Raw genomic sequence first — 16,099 nt, forward strand, 5'->3', positions numbered from 1 at the left:
GGGGAGGCATGGGATGCGGGAGCGATGCTTTCCAAACCGGCTCGCCCCAGGGCTCGCTGCTGACGCGGCACCTGGTGACAGGCGAGTGTCTCCTGGTGACACGGGCTCCTTCTCCATCGCGGCCGCCCGTAGCAACCGCAGCCCCTCTTGCGCCTTCATGGGAGGCGGGAGCACCCAGCTTCGGGAGATGGTCCCTGCTATCTAAACCATATCCATTAATTCAGGGCACTCGGGATTATTTCGGGTGTTACAGAGCTGAATGTAAAGACAGGATTATGTGTTGTGTCTGCAAATGCTGCTTCATACAAGTAGGTACATTTTTACATTTTTTCCTGTTATAGAAAATAGCCTAGTTCTTGTCAGCTGTGGTGACTTTGGTCTAGGTGGTATTGAGAGACATCTTTCTGCTTCGGTTTAGTAGTTTCCTCTGATTTCACGTGAGATAAACATTTAGGGATTTATTACCTCATACTGTAATATTATTTTCTGTTAATTCCCCTAAAGTAGGTAGATTTTGAGGAAGAAGCTGAAAACACATCATTACTCAGAGTCAAACCCATATGTTTGTGTTTCATCAAAATCTGTTCCTGGAGCCTCACTATAGAAACTTGAGCTTCAGTTGTGGGGTGAATGAGATGCTGCTCCATCTTTCAATATGTTTGTTTATTGGGAAACGAGAGAGAGACCAACAGGTTTTCTAGTTCAGGATGGAAAGATTTATGATTGCATTTGAAGGGAGTATAATTTTTTTAAAAATTAAGGGGGAAAATTATTAAAAATAACAAACCAAATACCTTCATGCATTTAGCTGTCTTAAAATTATTCTCATTATCCCAAATCCCTGCTTTGCATTTCTTGCCAGGAAAGAGCAAATCGAGATATGTGCACAGAGCGACATGTGAGGTGCTTTTATTTCAGCTATGAAGTTATATTAGAACAATAAAATCAATCTTCAGAGCCCCTTTGTCAGAATGGTGGAGCTGAGGTCTGTGCCTGCTGCTGAAGGAAAATGAGAATTATGTGTCCTGGTGGTGTCTTGCACAGGCAAACGTGGGATTTGAATAGTGCTTGTGGGAAAGCCTTGCCTGGAAATTAGGCTTTGGCTTTTTATTTGGCCCATTTTAATTATATGAGAAATGATTATGCACAGGAGGAGAAACATTCTGCCTGGATCTTTCTGCCTCTGCAATTTTTGCTTATGCACATGCAGAGTCCTCTTTTATTTATGCACCTCTCACCTGGTCTCCCAGGCAGCATTTTTTCTCTCCCCTCCAGACCCCTGCTGCAGTCACCTTGTCTCCCTGATGAGGGTGTGGATGAAGCCTGCCTTGCCGAGGAGACCCTCAGGATTGAGCAGCTGGAAGAAGCTGAGATAAGTAATCTCGAAGGCGCTCTTGTCCAGGTATGACACTGCTCCCTGCTTGGGCTTGGGTCTGCAATGGGCTCTTGCTGCCCAGCCCGTGCTGGGGGCTCAGAGCTTCTCTGAGGGGATGCAGTGCCCTGGGAGGAGCAGGGACTGCACTCAGCACTGGACATGTTTCCCACCAAGATGTCCCCACGCTGGAAGCTGGGGCAGCAGCAGTAGCTGTGGATGGAGGGAGGGCTCCTTTCACCCTAAAAGTGGGCACTGAGCAACGAGCTGAGAGTCTGGTGGGTAGGGGGGATATGGGCCAGCCAGTCAAGCTACAAAGTCTGCTCTTTCCCTGGCAGAGTGGGGCTTTTTCTCCTTAAAATGGCTTTTTTCATTTTGAAGGCGGAAGAGGAGACAGCTGAAGCTGCTGAAACTGATGCTGAAGGTATAACCTGTAGCAGTATGATGCCAAACGGGGATGAAGTGAGGCAGGGTGTGCAGTGCCTGATAGGGGGAGAATCCAGCTTCTCCTTTCCTGCTGTCAGGGAGCAGGCAGCTGAGTTCTCTGCAGTGTGGGCTTGCATGGGCAGTCAGGGCTTTTCAGTGGGGTAAAGCATTCTGTGGGCACAGCACGATGGCAATATTGGCATTGTCTGGAGCTGGCCCTGAATGTCTAATGCTGAGTCCTGTTGATTAAGCAATCCCTGATGTGAAATAAGAGTTTCTCCTTTGGCTGGAGAATGTACAGGGATAAAAAGTATTTTCTCTCCCACTTTTCTCTATTTGGGAAATAACCAGTGGCATAAAGCACATTTTAATATAATATTTTAGGAAGCAATGGTTGGTAATGAAAATTAGGTGATGAGTTCCCATTGCAGCCTGACTGAGCAAAGGCACATCCTGGCATAACTCCATTGACATCGGAGAGTTGTACAGGGAATGGCTTGCCCTGACCCCTGGGATTCTCTCATGCAGCCCTTGCAGAGGGAAACGATGCTAGAAAATGCTAATTTGTCAGGAACTGTAGTGATAGGACAAGGATTAATGGGTACAAATTGGAAGAGGGGGAATTTAGGTTAGAACATTAGGAAGAAATTCTTCACAGTGAGGGGTGGTGAGATACTGGAACAGATTTCCCAGGGAGGCTGTGGATGCCCCAACCCTGGCAGTGCTCAAGGCCAGGCTGGATAAGGCCTTGAGCAACCTGGTCTATTGGGAGATGTCCCTGCCCATGGGACATGATCTTTAAGGTCCCTTCCAACCCTCAACCTTCCATGATTCCGTGAAAAACACATGGTAGGATGCCCACTGTAGCCGTGTGCTACCAACACCTGTGAGCAGCAGGCAGCCCCAAACCCCTGTCAGCCCCACATTTCCACCGTGACACAACCATCCCCTCTCAAACCACTCTGTGTTTTGTTGCAGCTTCAGATGCCTTGTCCTTTGCTTGAAGCACCTAGCAGGCTCCTAGCAGCATGGCCAGGCGGGCCTGGGACGTCGAGCTAGACCGGCTGGTGCATGACAAGCCGCTGGCTGGCGGGGACCCCTCCCCTCCCGGCCGCGGGGCTCTAGAGCAGCTCCCCAATGTCCCCAGCTACCGAGCCACCGCTGCCGCCTGCACCCCCATCCTTGTCGCCAGCAAGCCAAAGGCTGGACTTGTCAACCCCAATTTTTGCACTGAGGAGCAATCCCCACTAGGTATTAGAAGCGTTGGCTTGGACGATGGCCTTGCGTAATTAGAGGGGTGCGGGGGGGGATTCCTGGAGTTGCTTTTTTTGTTGCTTTCTGGGGGGGAAAGAATTTTAAAAATAAAAGCACGCTTCATGTTGCAGCACAGAGGCTGGGGAACAAAATTCACGTGTTTTTCTGCTTCTGCCTCATCACTATGTGCCTTTTTAGCTAAGCCTAGAGGGTGTTTGCAAATGCTGTGTGTTTAGAGCTGCTCAGAAAAGCTCTCCTGAAGGACCTGCAGGCAGGGGGTGCAATATCACTGCACACAGTTTTCTCTCCAGCATTTGTGCAACCTGCTCATACTAAGAGGAGAGAAAGGTGGAGGTTTGCTGTTCATGGCTTTCTGCCTTTTCTGCAGCTTTGCTTCGCTTTGTTTTTAACCAGCAAGCCAAATTCTGCTGCTTTTCCTTACATGCAACAGGATTTTAACTTTGCAACCCAAACAGGCCTTTTCTCAGGGATTTAATTAAGTCACGCTCTGATCCACTAGTTCCACATCAGTGTGAAGCAGGAGGGTGTGCATGGGGACTTTCAGATGTGTGAAGACCTCCCACGAAAGAAATCCTGCAGGAATTAATTGTATTTTGTTAAATAGCTAGGAAAAGAGATCACACTTCACAGCTGAGCAACTGTGGGGTCTGGCCAAGGTAACCCCCACTGCTATTTCTGCTTTGGACAACTGGCATCTTTCTTTGCCCACTATAAACATCCAACCTTCCTGCTTCTAACCTTGCTTGTGGCAGGAAGTAATTATTACCTCTGCAAAAGAAAGAAGCCATAAATGCTTATTTAAATAGTGCCTTATTCTGCATGAAAAGCAAACACTGTGATTCAGAGCTGTCATGATCCGTATGTTTACATTCAGAAGAACCAGGAGAATTTCTACACCCTGGGACCAGGTTTGCTCCTGGAAATCCTGGATTTCTGCATACCACCTGCAGCTGGGAATCCTAATCTCCACTGTTTTCCAAACCACGGGAACGCAACACTCAGATGGAGTAGCTGCAATCACTGCAAGCTGGGCAAGCAGAAGGGGAGCAGATGGCAGTTCTTAGAGTGTTAAAAACTGGGCAAAAAAAAGATAAAGAAGTGCTCCAAATGCTTAGGAGAAAGGAGTGCTAGGCAAGAAGGGAACAGAGGGAGAAGGAGAGGCCACCCAACACACTGCAGGGCCTGGGGGCAGCTCTGTGGCAGTGATGGGGTCTGGGGAGCCATCCTGGCTGCAGGCAGGGCCCTGCACCCCCTCACCTGCCATTATTGTCCTTCCCCACGGAGCAGGTAATTACCCCACCCTGGAGATCAAGGATGTGGACAGCCCAGGCCGTGCTGTGGAGATCCATGCTACCCCTTTACCAGTGCCCACTGCCAGTGCTCCCAACCTGCTGGCGGTGCCCGGCGCAGCATCCCCCAGGTATGGCTCTGCCCAGGCGCGGTCCCTGGCTCCCCCAAGGGTGCCAGGACAGGAAAACTGATACAACCATGTGGAGATACCCATTTCCAGCAGATTTGGACAGTGATGTGTGTGCAGCGGGTGTCACCCTGGTGCATAGCAGAGGAGATGGCGAAAGCTTTGCCTCTTGTTTGCGTTTTTTATTTAAATGGTTACATTTTATTTAAAGCTTTTGTGGGCTAGGGACAGCCCTGGCTGCGTGTCCTCCTGGAGAGGGCTCAATCCCCAGGCCATGGTCAAAGCCCATTTGTCTATTGTCCACGTGTCTGTGTTCCCAAATTCACAGCACAGAGGGTCCATGTGCTGGATATAAGCCTTCGTCATCATAATAAACAATTTTCTTCTTGTATTTTTGCTTACAAGGGTTTGCAGCATGTCCCCCCTGAGTTTGTGCTTTCAGAGGAGTGGTAGAAGCCCCATCCCTCAAAGTGTTCAAGGCCAGGTTGGATGAGACTTGGAGCTACCTGGTCTAGTTGGAAGGTGTCCCTGCCCATAGCAGGGAGCTGGACTAAATGGTCTTTTAAGGTCCCTTCCAACCCAGATCATTCAGTGATTCTATGCTTAGAGAGAGGGAGGATTAAAACTGAGCTTTATAATTTAGGCCAGAGAAAGCTGATGGATCTTTTTCTGTTGTGGCATTAGGATTTTTTGAGGCTCACTCTTGCAGAGGGTTAAAAAGGAAAACTAAAGTGGAGGTTTTTTCTGTGCTGTAAACCAGGTGCTGTAGTCATTCTCACTTAATAGTTTGGATCTTTTAGTAAACAAGCTCCTGGAAGAGCAAATAAAATGGCAAAAATGTCCACAATCCAGTCTGTTGAACAGCTGTTTAAACTGGGACAGCAGAGCCCAAGGCTTCATGTGAAATACCTGCAGGGAAAATACTGACAGCATTAAACATATTTCAGTTACACGTGTGAGCATATAAACCTTTCTGCTGGGTCTCCAGGGAGTGTCTCAAAGCAACACTGGAGGTCCTTTGGTAGAACTGGGTATTTTTAAAAGCAAGGAACTCCTATTCTCCTACATAAAGAGCTAAAATTTAATTATTGTGAGCCAGAAGGAAAATGCTCATCTCCTGCTGGTGTTTCCAGAGGAAGAGGACATAACTCTGCATTGAGCAGTCACTCAGTTATCCCTAAATCCCTTCTGCTGGCCACAGTCTTGAGTTATTTCCTATGTGAGTCTGTGAAGGATTTAAGTTAAAATGGTTTAGACAGTCATAAAAGACTCATCACAAATGAGCCACGCATCAAATTGGAGCCTGGAAACAAGCTCCTGCAGATAAATACCAGGATACTCTGGCTGATGCCATATGGGCAGGGACCCTATGCATCCCAGGAGTCCTAGTGCCTGTGGCCTCTGGCTGCAGCATTCCAAGGGCACCAAAACCAGAGCAATGTTTAGGCTGTGACGGGGCCATTCATCCCATCTGGCTGCTCAGGGGAGGGGGTGTGTGGGCTGCTGCTGCACAGTCCCCTTTACAGAGCAAGGTGCTGTCAGTGCAGGCTTCTGGGCTTGCTCAGGGATGAGGACAGGCCAGCAGGGCAGCGTGGTGCCCTGAGGGGACAGAGGCAGGGGAAGGGCAGCTGGAACTGGTGAGAGGCAATGGATGTTGTCTTAACAATAATATGGACCTTGGCATGACTATTTCTCCAAACTGATGGTTTGGGGAACCCCTCCATCCACATTTGAGAGCACTTTAAAAGGGGGTTCGTGGTTTTCCTCCACCCCTGCACTGGGCATTTGGGAAATGAAGGTTCATCAGTCTTGTTCACCTGCTCCACCTCCCAGCAGGACACACCTGAGAGCCAGCAAGGTTGAAGGTGGTGGGTTCACAGCATTTGGCTTTCTTTGGGAGATTTGTGATGGCAGGATGGCCTGCCTCAGCATCCTGCTTTGCTCCTGCTCCACACACAGCACTAAGACATTTTGTGCCATGGCCAGGGGAATCAGCAGCTGTAGTGGCAGGAGACCATTTCTTCATCACCGTTAAAATTCTGGGCTTGGCTGCAGGTTTGCAAACGAGTCCAGATTTTTGCTGGGACTGCTATCTGCATATTCAGTTTCCCTTCTGACACCTTGCTTGCTCACATGAAAGGAAGTCATCTGAGAAACCCATCTGTGCCAAAGAGAGCCCCCAGCTGTGTTAGGACACAACTTCTAGGTATTGCTGGCACTGCACTTTCCTTGCCTGCCTCTTGAAGTGCAGTGATGGCACTGGGGGCAAGCACAGGGTGATGCCTGCCCTCTGTGCATTTTGCCAGGTATCCAAATTGGGTTGCAAAATGAGCCAGGTAGCCTCATGTCCACGGAGCCAAGGGCTTGTTGGTGCTCAGGGAGAAACAGGGCTTTAGTAGGAAAGTAGCAGCAGGGGTTCACTCCCATTTACTCCAGGCAACGTCAAAAATTAGGGGAAATGGACCCTACTAGGAGAAGGGGGAATGGAAAACAGATGACACCTGGGAGGAGGAGGAGGAAGAGGAGGGAGAGGAACCAGCTGCGAGTGGGAGAGAAGCCCATCCTCTGTTGCTGTGTTTGTGCCTGCAGGAGGAAGCAACTGCTCCCAGAGGATGGTCTGGACGAGGGGCTGGGGAGCCAGTCCCCCACCCGAGTGCTGGGCTGGGACGAGGAGCAGAGGAAAAGGTGGGTAATGGGACCCAGGGGCTCTGGGTCAGCCAGGGGTTCACATCTGGGGCTTGGGTGGAAATAGCAAAGATCCTACAGTGCTGGGAAACCAAAGGGAGAGGGAGCCGTGCTACTTTGTGTTCTTCTCACTACACAATACCCAAATAAATACAGGTAAATCCTAACTCAGGTGTTGCAGGTTAAAGAATGGATCATGACTGGGTCATGGTTCAAGGCCAGGTTGGATGGGGCTTGGAGCAACCTGGTCTAAAGGAAGGTGTCCCTGCCTGTGGCATGGGGTTGGAATGAGATCAGCTTTAAGGTCCCTTCTAACCCAAACCATTCCAGGATTCCATGATCCCATGGACCTGCCCTGGGGCTTTCCTACCTTCATGAAATGCCCGCTGGTCTCCCCACAGCCTGCCCGAGCGCATCGGCTCGGCCACGAGCCTGAGCAGTGCCGTCATCAACACCCGGCTCCAGGAGCTGGTGAGGCTCTTCAAAGAGAGGACCGAGAAGGTGAAGGAGAAGCTGATTGACCCCGATGTCACCTCAGATGATGAGAGCCCTGTGGCATGTGAGTTCAGGTGGGGCTGGGAGTGTTCCCCTGATGGGTCCCCACGCAGGCTGTGTTTTCTGGGAGGCAGCTGCTTTATTAACAGCTTGAAGACCTTAAAACAAACTGCAGTAAGAAGATTTTCTGCCCTTTGAAATAACTCTATGTCCTCTCTCAGCTCCCACCAAGCCAGCACCTGCAGCAGCAGTGCCTGCCCCAGGAGGGGAGCTGGAGGACAAGCCTTTGGGGGATGACCACTACTGCGAGATGCTGTGCTGCACATTCAAGTCCCGGCCCTGGCTAGACCGCCTGAAAAGCTACCAGTTCCCCAGCAGCATCGACCCGCTCACCAGTGAGTGATGGAGCACGGCCTCGTGCCTGGGCTGGGGGTGAGCTGGTGGGACTGGGGGAGAGACAGGGAGGAGGTATAAAGAGGGGAGGAGAACTAAGCAAGACACAACTTAGTTTTCACTAAAGCCCAGAATTTTAAATTCCTCCATAAGGCATAGGCTTTCCTAAATATTTCCAGCTGTGGGTGTCAGGAGCATGACCAGGCATTCTGCTTTCCCTGTGGTGTGGATACCCCCCAAAAAAAATTAAAACCACAAAAGAAAAATCCACTGCCTTGTGGCCACCCTACAGAAGCCCAGCTCTCTCCTTAGTCTTTCATATTCCTCAATCCTTTGGAAGCCCCTGGGCTCAGGCAGCCAGCCACCAGTTCAGCACGGCTGGAGGGGAGAAAGCAAAACAGGGAAGTTGGTGCTGTGGGAGCAAAGCAAAAGCAAATATAGCTGAATGAGCAAAGTTAGAAGAAGCTTTTTGATAAGGCATGGTGTGCTCTGTGACCAGGGGTGTTCATCCTGGGCTAAAGCCCAGCTTATTTGCAATTTAATGCTGTCACCAAGAGACTTCCTGCAGGTTTTCCTGTTGTGCTGAGAGCAGGTCAGGGGATGAAAACCCCTTTGTGTAAAGGATTCACACAGGGGATGGATGTCTGCCCAGCTGATCTGGTGCTGTTCCCTGTGTGCAGATTTGATGTACGTGCTGTGGCTGTTCTTCGTTGTCATGGCCTGGAACTGGAACTGCTGGTTGATCCCGGTCCGCTGGGCTTTCCCCTACCAGACTCCAGCAAACATCCACTACTGGCTGCTGGTGGACTACCTCTGTGACCTCATTTATCTGCTGGACATCCTCATCTTTCAGACCCGGCTGCAGTTCGTTCAGGGGGGAGACATCATCGTGAGTGGCAGGGCACTGCATGCCACCAGTGGGGGCCAGCTCTGGGGGCCTCCCTTCCTCATCACCCCGAGTGACATGGGTGGTGCTGGTGTCCGAATGGAGCTCTCCAAGCCCTCCCACCATGGCCAGAGCCATCAGGGCTCTGTCCACTCTCAGAGACCACAAGCATCTCTCCTGACATGGAGTGGATAAGCTGGCAATCTTCTTGTCTGCCACACACACCATTTTTTCCTATGAAATCAATACGATCCTATCTAGAAACGGTGTGACCTGTGGTAGCCCTGTTCCTGGGTAGGGATGCCTGCAGGGTGCTGCTCCATGGGGTGGTTCTGCCCGTGCTGAGGTGCTCATTGTCTGGCCCTGGCACAGCCGTGAGCTGCCAACCTTGGGCATGGATGTAACTCTGGGGTTAATTTTCAGGAGCATGCCAGGCAGGATGCATTAGCAATTGCAATCTGAACACATAGATCACATGCCTGAGATAAGGGAAGCCCTTGATTTCATTTCCATATTCAATTAAACAAACTGTGAAAAATCACACCTTGAGGGTACAGCCTTCCCATGGCCATGCACATGCTCAGACAGGGAGTTTCCCCTGCAAGTGCTGATTTTTGTGGTGCTGGCACTGTGATGTCCTTTTTCTGGGATGCAAAATCAACATGGGATGTCCCAAGGTAGGATGGGAAGATGGCATGTAGCCAGGTCTTCTCCACTTGCTCTGCTCCCCTTTCCAGGCACAAAGGGAGCATCTTCCCTGTTGTGGTGCAGAAACATGACCACGTTGGCCCTAGCTTTCCTTTCTCTAAGCAATAATCAATATTCCTCTCTCTCTCCTTCCTGTTCCCAACCAGACTGACAAAGAGGCCATGAAAAAAAACTACCTGCACTCACAACGCTTCAAGGTCTGTCATAATTTTCTTTATTCTATGTCATAATATTCTTTATTCTGGGGTTGCAGCCCCACCCCAGTGCTGCTGCAGGTCCCCACAGCGGTTTCTCCCTGTGTGGATCTCAGATGGATGTGCTGTGCCTCCTCCCCCTGGATTTCTTCTACTTCAAAGTCGGTGTCAACCCCCTCCTGCGCTTTCCTCGCTGTCTGAAGGTGAGTCAGACTTTACAAAGCCAGGCAGAACAGCAGCTGCAGTGGACGTGGAGGAGTCCTGTGCTGGCTGGGGTGAGCTATGGCTGGTTAGACTCATTGATGATGACAAGAGGATTATAAAATGGAGGGAAGTTTTGTCCCAAAGGCTTTGCAAGGCTGTTGGTCAAACACTTCATTTCAATCCAGAACCACTCACGTTTGACTAGAAGGGCGCTTATAGATGGAGACAAATCTGTCTGTGGCAGTCCATGCTGCAGACAGGCTGCAGGAGGGAAATGGAGGGAAAGAGGGTTTTTATGGGGAGGTGACTCTCCCAATGGGGAGCCTGGAACATGCAGTTCTCCTTCTCCTCCCAGTACATGGCCTTCTTTGAGTTCAACAACCGTCTGGAGGCCATCCTGACCAAGGCATACATCTACAGGTGAGGGGCATGGGAGGGAAAGAGGGAGCATGGAATTGCTGTTTGCCACTGGGGAGGAAGGTTCACTTCGTTCTGCACTTGTTCAGGGTCCCTGATTTATTTCCCTGCTGTGCCTGGGCTGGGTGACGTGGACATTGGCTGATGCAGTGGGACATGGGGGTCCAAAAGCCTGCATGGGTAGGATCACCTCTCTCCAACCACGGGGACAGGGGTGTTGGCAGTGAAGAGGAGCCCATCAGCAGATAAACCACTTTTTCTGCCACTTCTGGGGCTGCAGGAGGCAGCAGCAGGGTTGGGGTGCTCTGTGATTCCTGCATTGGCAGGACCTGTATGGTCATCGCTTCAAGGCTCCTGCTGATACCAGGGGGGACCTGGCATCCTTCTCCAGCACACATCATCTCCCTTCCTGCTCTCTCCTGGTTTTCCTGCAGAGTGATTCGGACCACTGCCTACTTACTGTACAGCCTGCACGTCAACTCCTGCCTCTACTACTGGGCCTCAGCCTACGAAGGACTGGGCTCCACCACCTGGGTCTATGATGGGGAAGGAAACAGGTACAAGCCAGGGCTGGGGGTCTCACATAGCACAGCCTGCTGCAATGAGCTGGAGCAGTAAGGGAGGTATTGCGATGCAGCTGGATTCATAAAAACCCCTGATGCAAAGGGTTGGGAGTGCCAGGAGAAGGGAGAATGGCAAAGACGGGAGGGATGGGATGTGCAGTAATACACAGTGCTGCAAGATGAAGAGGCTGCAGCTGGGCACAGGTGGAAAGCAGTGGCAGGTTGAAGCAGCTGAAGAGGTGGGGTCCTGGTGCTGGGAAGCAAAGGAATGCTCCCTGGCCAAGCAGGATTGAAGTATGAACCCTGCTTCTGTCCGTGTTGACCTGCTGCCAGGTTGGGATGGAGGAGTGATGCTGTGTGTCCTTGTGCCCTGTGTCAGGCCCCTCTGACCAGCCCAGTGCCCTCATTCCCAGGGTGTGGGATGGGGACAGTGGCCAGCCCTTGCCCTCAGCATGGCAATATACGTGTTAAATGTCCACTGTGCTGTCAGTGATGGATGCCACAGGCAGAGTCCTTCGCTCACAAGATGAGTGCCCACACCTCTGTCAGTGTTGCTACTTTATTCTGTATGATATACAAATCTGTGTCTGTCTCCAGCTGTAAAGAAAACACCCAAGGGAATGCCCAGGACCAGGGAATCAGGAATTCACTTGGCATCTCCTAAATCCCATGCCAACAATTTTCTTACAAACACGTTTTTTCCCCTGATGATTTCTAAAAGTGTAAATGTTGCTGAAAATGTGTTGCTGGTTTATGGCAGTGGAGCTGTAAGAAGCAGAAAACAGGAGTAACCAGAGCAGCTGAGCCTGCCATGTGGAGGTTCCTGGAGGGACCATAGGTCCCCCTGCTCCTGTAGCATCTCCAGAAGCACCTGCAGGTGCAGTGGGGAGTCTGAAGCCCTTCGGTTTTTCCCTTTGTCACCCATAATTACTCTCAGCAGGCTCTGGCTTGCCACAGCCAGAGGCCATGAGCCCAGTGCTGAGGGGTGAAACAGAAATGCCTTCAGAGCTTCCTCCCCTTCTCCTCTTCTCTTCTCCTCTTCTCCTCCCAGCTACATCCGCTGTTACTACTGGGCAGTCAAAACCCTCATCACCATCGGGGGCCTGCCAGACCCCAAGACACTGTTTGAGATTGTCTTCCAGCTGCTGAACTACTTCACAGGCGTCTTTGCTTTCTCTGTCATGATAGGGCAGGTGAGTGGGCATTGTGGGGGGTTCCCAGCCTTGAGTGGGGATGGTTCTGGTGGGGTTGATCCACAGGTTTGCATCTCCAGGTTTGTTTTCCCCATGGGAGGACCTGCCCAGCATTGGTGCAAAACAAAAAGGATTTGGCAGATGCTGTTAGGGCTTGGCTTACATGCTTGACCTGCTGATGGATAAGTGAGAGCAACTAAAAGTTCTCTTCCACCTCTTCCATTCAGATGAGAGACGTGGTCGGCGCCGCTACTGCAGGGCAAACTTACTATCGGAGCTGCATGGACAGCACCATTAAATACATGAACTTCTACAAGATCCCCAAAAGTGTTCAGAACCGGGTGAAGACGTGGTACGAGTACACGTGGCACTCTCAAGGCATGCTAGGTGAGATCCAGCCACTCCGAGGGTCAGTGCTTGTATCTCGCGTTTTACTGTGGTTGCTTTGCAGACCTGAAATGTTTCTGTCAAATAGTGCTACAGCTCAGGGATGGAGGGTGGCTTATTTTACTCCTCAGTATAGGGGCTTGTTTGCCTATACTATAGGGTTTACAGGCTGCCACTGGGTCACAGCACTTTGGTGACTTGGCATCATTCACAGCACACTGAGTCCAGTGTCCCATGTGCCCTGGAGAGAGGACAGTGACTGTCAATCACTGGCCGAGTGTGTCCAGCAAAGCCACCAGCTCACCCTACCACTAAGTCATCAGGCGGGACCAGAACCTCTGTGCCCACCCTCCTGGACAAGAAGAATGCTGACCTGGGCTCAGTGGTCTGTTTCTGAGCGCCATCAGGGCAGGGATAATGCAAAGGGTGGTTTTCCATCACACTTCAGACATTTTGACCTGCAGGTTGCTGGGTGGGCAGAGGCTGGAGGAGACACTTCTGTGCGAGCTGGTTCCTGCCCTCTGCCACCAGAACGTAGGCTGCTTTCCCACTGCCACATGGATCCCACGCTCTTGGATCAAGTGTTGGAAGCAGCCACTTTTCTGCTTTGTCTCAGATGAGTCAGAGCTGCTGGTGCAGCTGCCAGACAAGATGAGGCTGGACATCGCCATCGACGTGAACTACAACATCGTGAGCAAAGTGGCCCTTTTCCAGGTACCCTCTGCAGCACAGGCCCTGGCTCACACAGCCTGCCACGCCAGCACAGACTAATGCTGGCATGTTTTGGCTCTGTTTGGGCTCAGGGTTGTGACAGACAGATGATCTTTGACATGCTGAAGCGGCTCAGATCAGTGGTCTACCTGCCCAACGACTACGTGTGCAAGAAGGTAACAGGATGCCTGGAGTCCCGGCCAGGCTGTGCAGGGCACTAGGAAAGCCAGGCCTGGCCCATCACCCTGGTGAGCCACTTCACAGGGAGGGAATTTGGAGCAAAAACATCCTCGGTTGCAGCTGGTCTTGTACAAAGACTGACCTCTTCTGCTGCAGCTCTGAACAGCAGGAGAGCAGGGGAAAACTTGCTGGAGTCTTTGGGATGCTTGGATGAGAATGCTCAGGAGTGAGCACCATCCAGACATTTTGGGAGCTCGGAGAGGGCAGTAGGGTCACGGGGGTTTCCAGCAAGATGCTGCATAGGGCATGCCTAAGGCCTCCCTGTTTCTGGGTGTCCCATCCAGCTCCCCTCTTCACTGCAGGGAGAAATAGGCCGTGAGATGTACATTATCCAGGCGGGACAAGTGCAGGTGCTGGGGGGACCCGACAGCAAATCCGTGCTGGTGACTCTGAAAGCTGGATCTGTCTTTGGAGAAATCAGGTGAGTGAAGCATTTTCAGGGAGCCACGGAAATACAGCTCATAGGCTCTGGGTGAGGAGGGTGGCAAGTGGAAGGCTCAGCAGCTCCCCAATTAATCTTTGTGACTGAGAGCCATGAACACCGGGCAGCAGCTGGTACACAAATTACAGCTTTCCTGCTGTTCCTTGTCATCATGTTGTCTTCTTCCTGGGGAGCTGGTGATGGTAAACAAAGAAATAGGCATGGAGGAATGGGAAAATTGATAAGAAAAGGTGCTCCACAAATACAGTCTCCCCGTCATTAAACCACCCATTTCATGGGCATGGAAAGCCCTGAACCAGTTGGTAACACAGCAATACTGCAGCCTCCTCACAGCCCAGAAGAGATCAGACTGGTGTAAAATGCAATATTTAACCCTTCAAACCTGCAAATAATTTTTTATATAGTGCTCCACGAAAAGTTTCCCTTTACCATTCTTTAAAAATTGTGCACGGTAAATTCCATCGGGAGTGAAAATTGTTCTCTGAGTCCCCTGAAAAAGAGAGATGGAGACATATAAAGGAGATTTGACCTTCTGAGCCTGTGAACAGAGGTGTTGATGTCTTGCATTGTCTCTCCCAGCTTGCTGGCAGCAGGAGGGGGAAATCGCCGGACAGCAAACGTCGTGGCCCACGGCTTCGCCAACCTTTTTATTTTGGAGAAGAAGGACTTGAACGAGATTTTGGTGCATTACCCGGAGTCTCAGAAGCTGCTGCGTAAGAAGGCCAAGTGCGTGCTGGGCTTTCTAAGCTGTGGGGGTTTACAAACAGCAGAGCCTGGGCTTCGCAGTCTCAGCGGAGTTTTCTCTCTGCGGGAAGCCCTGGGAAAGCTCCTGCTGCAGGCGCTGCGCTCCCGGAGGCCGCTCCCGCTCCGGGCTGGAGCCGCTGTCCCTCGGCAGAGGGCACCCGGCCCTCGCCGCTGGGCTGGGCAGGCTCCGGCTGCGAACCTTCGCCTCTAAAAGTGGGTGGGACTGGGGAGCGAGCGTGGCCAAAGTGCCCGCGTTTAAAATTCCGTGAAAAGATTCGGTTTAGTTTTTAGCATTGCTTAGATTTGTTACTCTGTCCTCCCCGAGACGTAAAAAGATCCTTGCCCTTTTACCGCTTGGTTTCCCTGCATTATAAAATCCAGCTAATAGAATGTGCCCGGACTGACATCGCCTGTCCCTTTCCGTGCTGTAGGAAAATGCTGAAAAACAGCAACAAACCCAAAGATGAGAAAGGAGACCCCGGAGATCCACTGATCATCCTCCCAAAAGCTGACACCCCAAAGCTCTTCAAGGCTGCCCTGGCTGCCACGGGGAGGATGAGGGGCAAAGGGCCACTGGGGCGGCTCCACTGGAGGCTGAAGGAGCTGAAGGCGATGCAGGAGGCACAGGTCAGCATGGGGAGCGTGGCAATTTGGCTTTGCTTCCTTAGATGCCAAGTTTGCTCTCCCCCACCAGCTCTGGAGTGTTTAAGGTGCCTTAAAAGGGTGAGCTCAGGACATTGGGGTCTGTCAAAGCGTGGGCAGACAGGAAGGGGTGACCCAACACCTTGTACAAGCCCTCGGGGGAATGCCAGTGTCCCACAGGGGTTTGTTTTGCTATACAAAAGGGAAATACATTATATTTTTGCCTACCTGTGCTAAACCTGAGTCTAATTTGTAGCTGGGCTATAGCCACAAACAAATTAATGTCTCTTCCATCCTGCAGAGCCCCTCATAATTAATCAATGTACTGGCAGGACGAGGGCAATGCTGGCACCCGCAGCCCAGTCAATATTTCAAAGCTTTCCCCATGTGGTTGGGGCAGAGGTCTCCACAGCAGGCAACACCATCCTGTTAGCTCTGCATAAACCCCCTTGCTTTTTGTCACAAACAGCTGAAAAAAATGGCCCTGTGTGGTTTTTTCCCATTTTTTTTCCCCAACTGTCTCCACTAAATTTGTAAAGAAAATTCTGTCTCAGTGCAGACCTTGTTGTTACTCTTCTCAGCATGGAACCATGCACACTTATCACATCTGGATGTGTGGAGGGAGGGAAAAGAGGAGCTCGTAGGGAGTGCGGTGGCCTTGGGGCTGGGTAAACACCAGGTTGATGCCAAGCATAGCTGCATTTC

General features: G+C 51.1%; 1 protein-coding gene across 1 annotated transcript in view; it reads left to right on the top strand.

The window, feature by feature from the left end:
• The window catches only part of CNGB1 (cyclic nucleotide gated channel subunit beta 1), a 29,741-nt gene that overhangs the window by 10,913 nt on the left and 2,729 nt on the right, over positions 1-16,099 (top strand). The window contains exons 14-32 of the mRNA XM_069027266.1: positions 1,276-1,402; positions 1,754-1,834; positions 2,815-3,049; positions 4,361-4,493; positions 7,080-7,175; positions 7,577-7,734; positions 7,892-8,065; positions 8,744-8,952; positions 9,804-9,854; positions 9,968-10,054; positions 10,411-10,475; positions 10,907-11,029; positions 12,087-12,228; positions 12,456-12,615; positions 13,232-13,329; positions 13,419-13,502; positions 13,869-13,987; positions 14,588-14,734; positions 15,184-15,379. Of these exons, the coding sequence (XP_068883367.1) occupies positions 1,276-1,402; positions 1,754-1,834; positions 2,815-3,049; positions 4,361-4,493; positions 7,080-7,175; positions 7,577-7,734; positions 7,892-8,065; positions 8,744-8,952; positions 9,804-9,854; positions 9,968-10,054; positions 10,411-10,475; positions 10,907-11,029; positions 12,087-12,228; positions 12,456-12,615; positions 13,232-13,329; positions 13,419-13,502; positions 13,869-13,987; positions 14,588-14,734; positions 15,184-15,379 (2,485 nt within the window). The remainder of the gene's footprint in view (positions 1-1,275; positions 1,403-1,753; positions 1,835-2,814; positions 3,050-4,360; positions 4,494-7,079; positions 7,176-7,576; positions 7,735-7,891; positions 8,066-8,743; positions 8,953-9,803; positions 9,855-9,967; positions 10,055-10,410; positions 10,476-10,906; positions 11,030-12,086; positions 12,229-12,455; positions 12,616-13,231; positions 13,330-13,418; positions 13,503-13,868; positions 13,988-14,587; positions 14,735-15,183; positions 15,380-16,099) is intronic.

The sequence above is a fragment of the Aphelocoma coerulescens genome, chromosome 11 (genome assembly GCF_041296385.1).
Source record: "Aphelocoma coerulescens isolate FSJ_1873_10779 chromosome 11, UR_Acoe_1.0, whole genome shotgun sequence".
Classification (NCBI taxonomy): domain Eukaryota; kingdom Metazoa; phylum Chordata; class Aves; order Passeriformes; family Corvidae; genus Aphelocoma; species Aphelocoma coerulescens.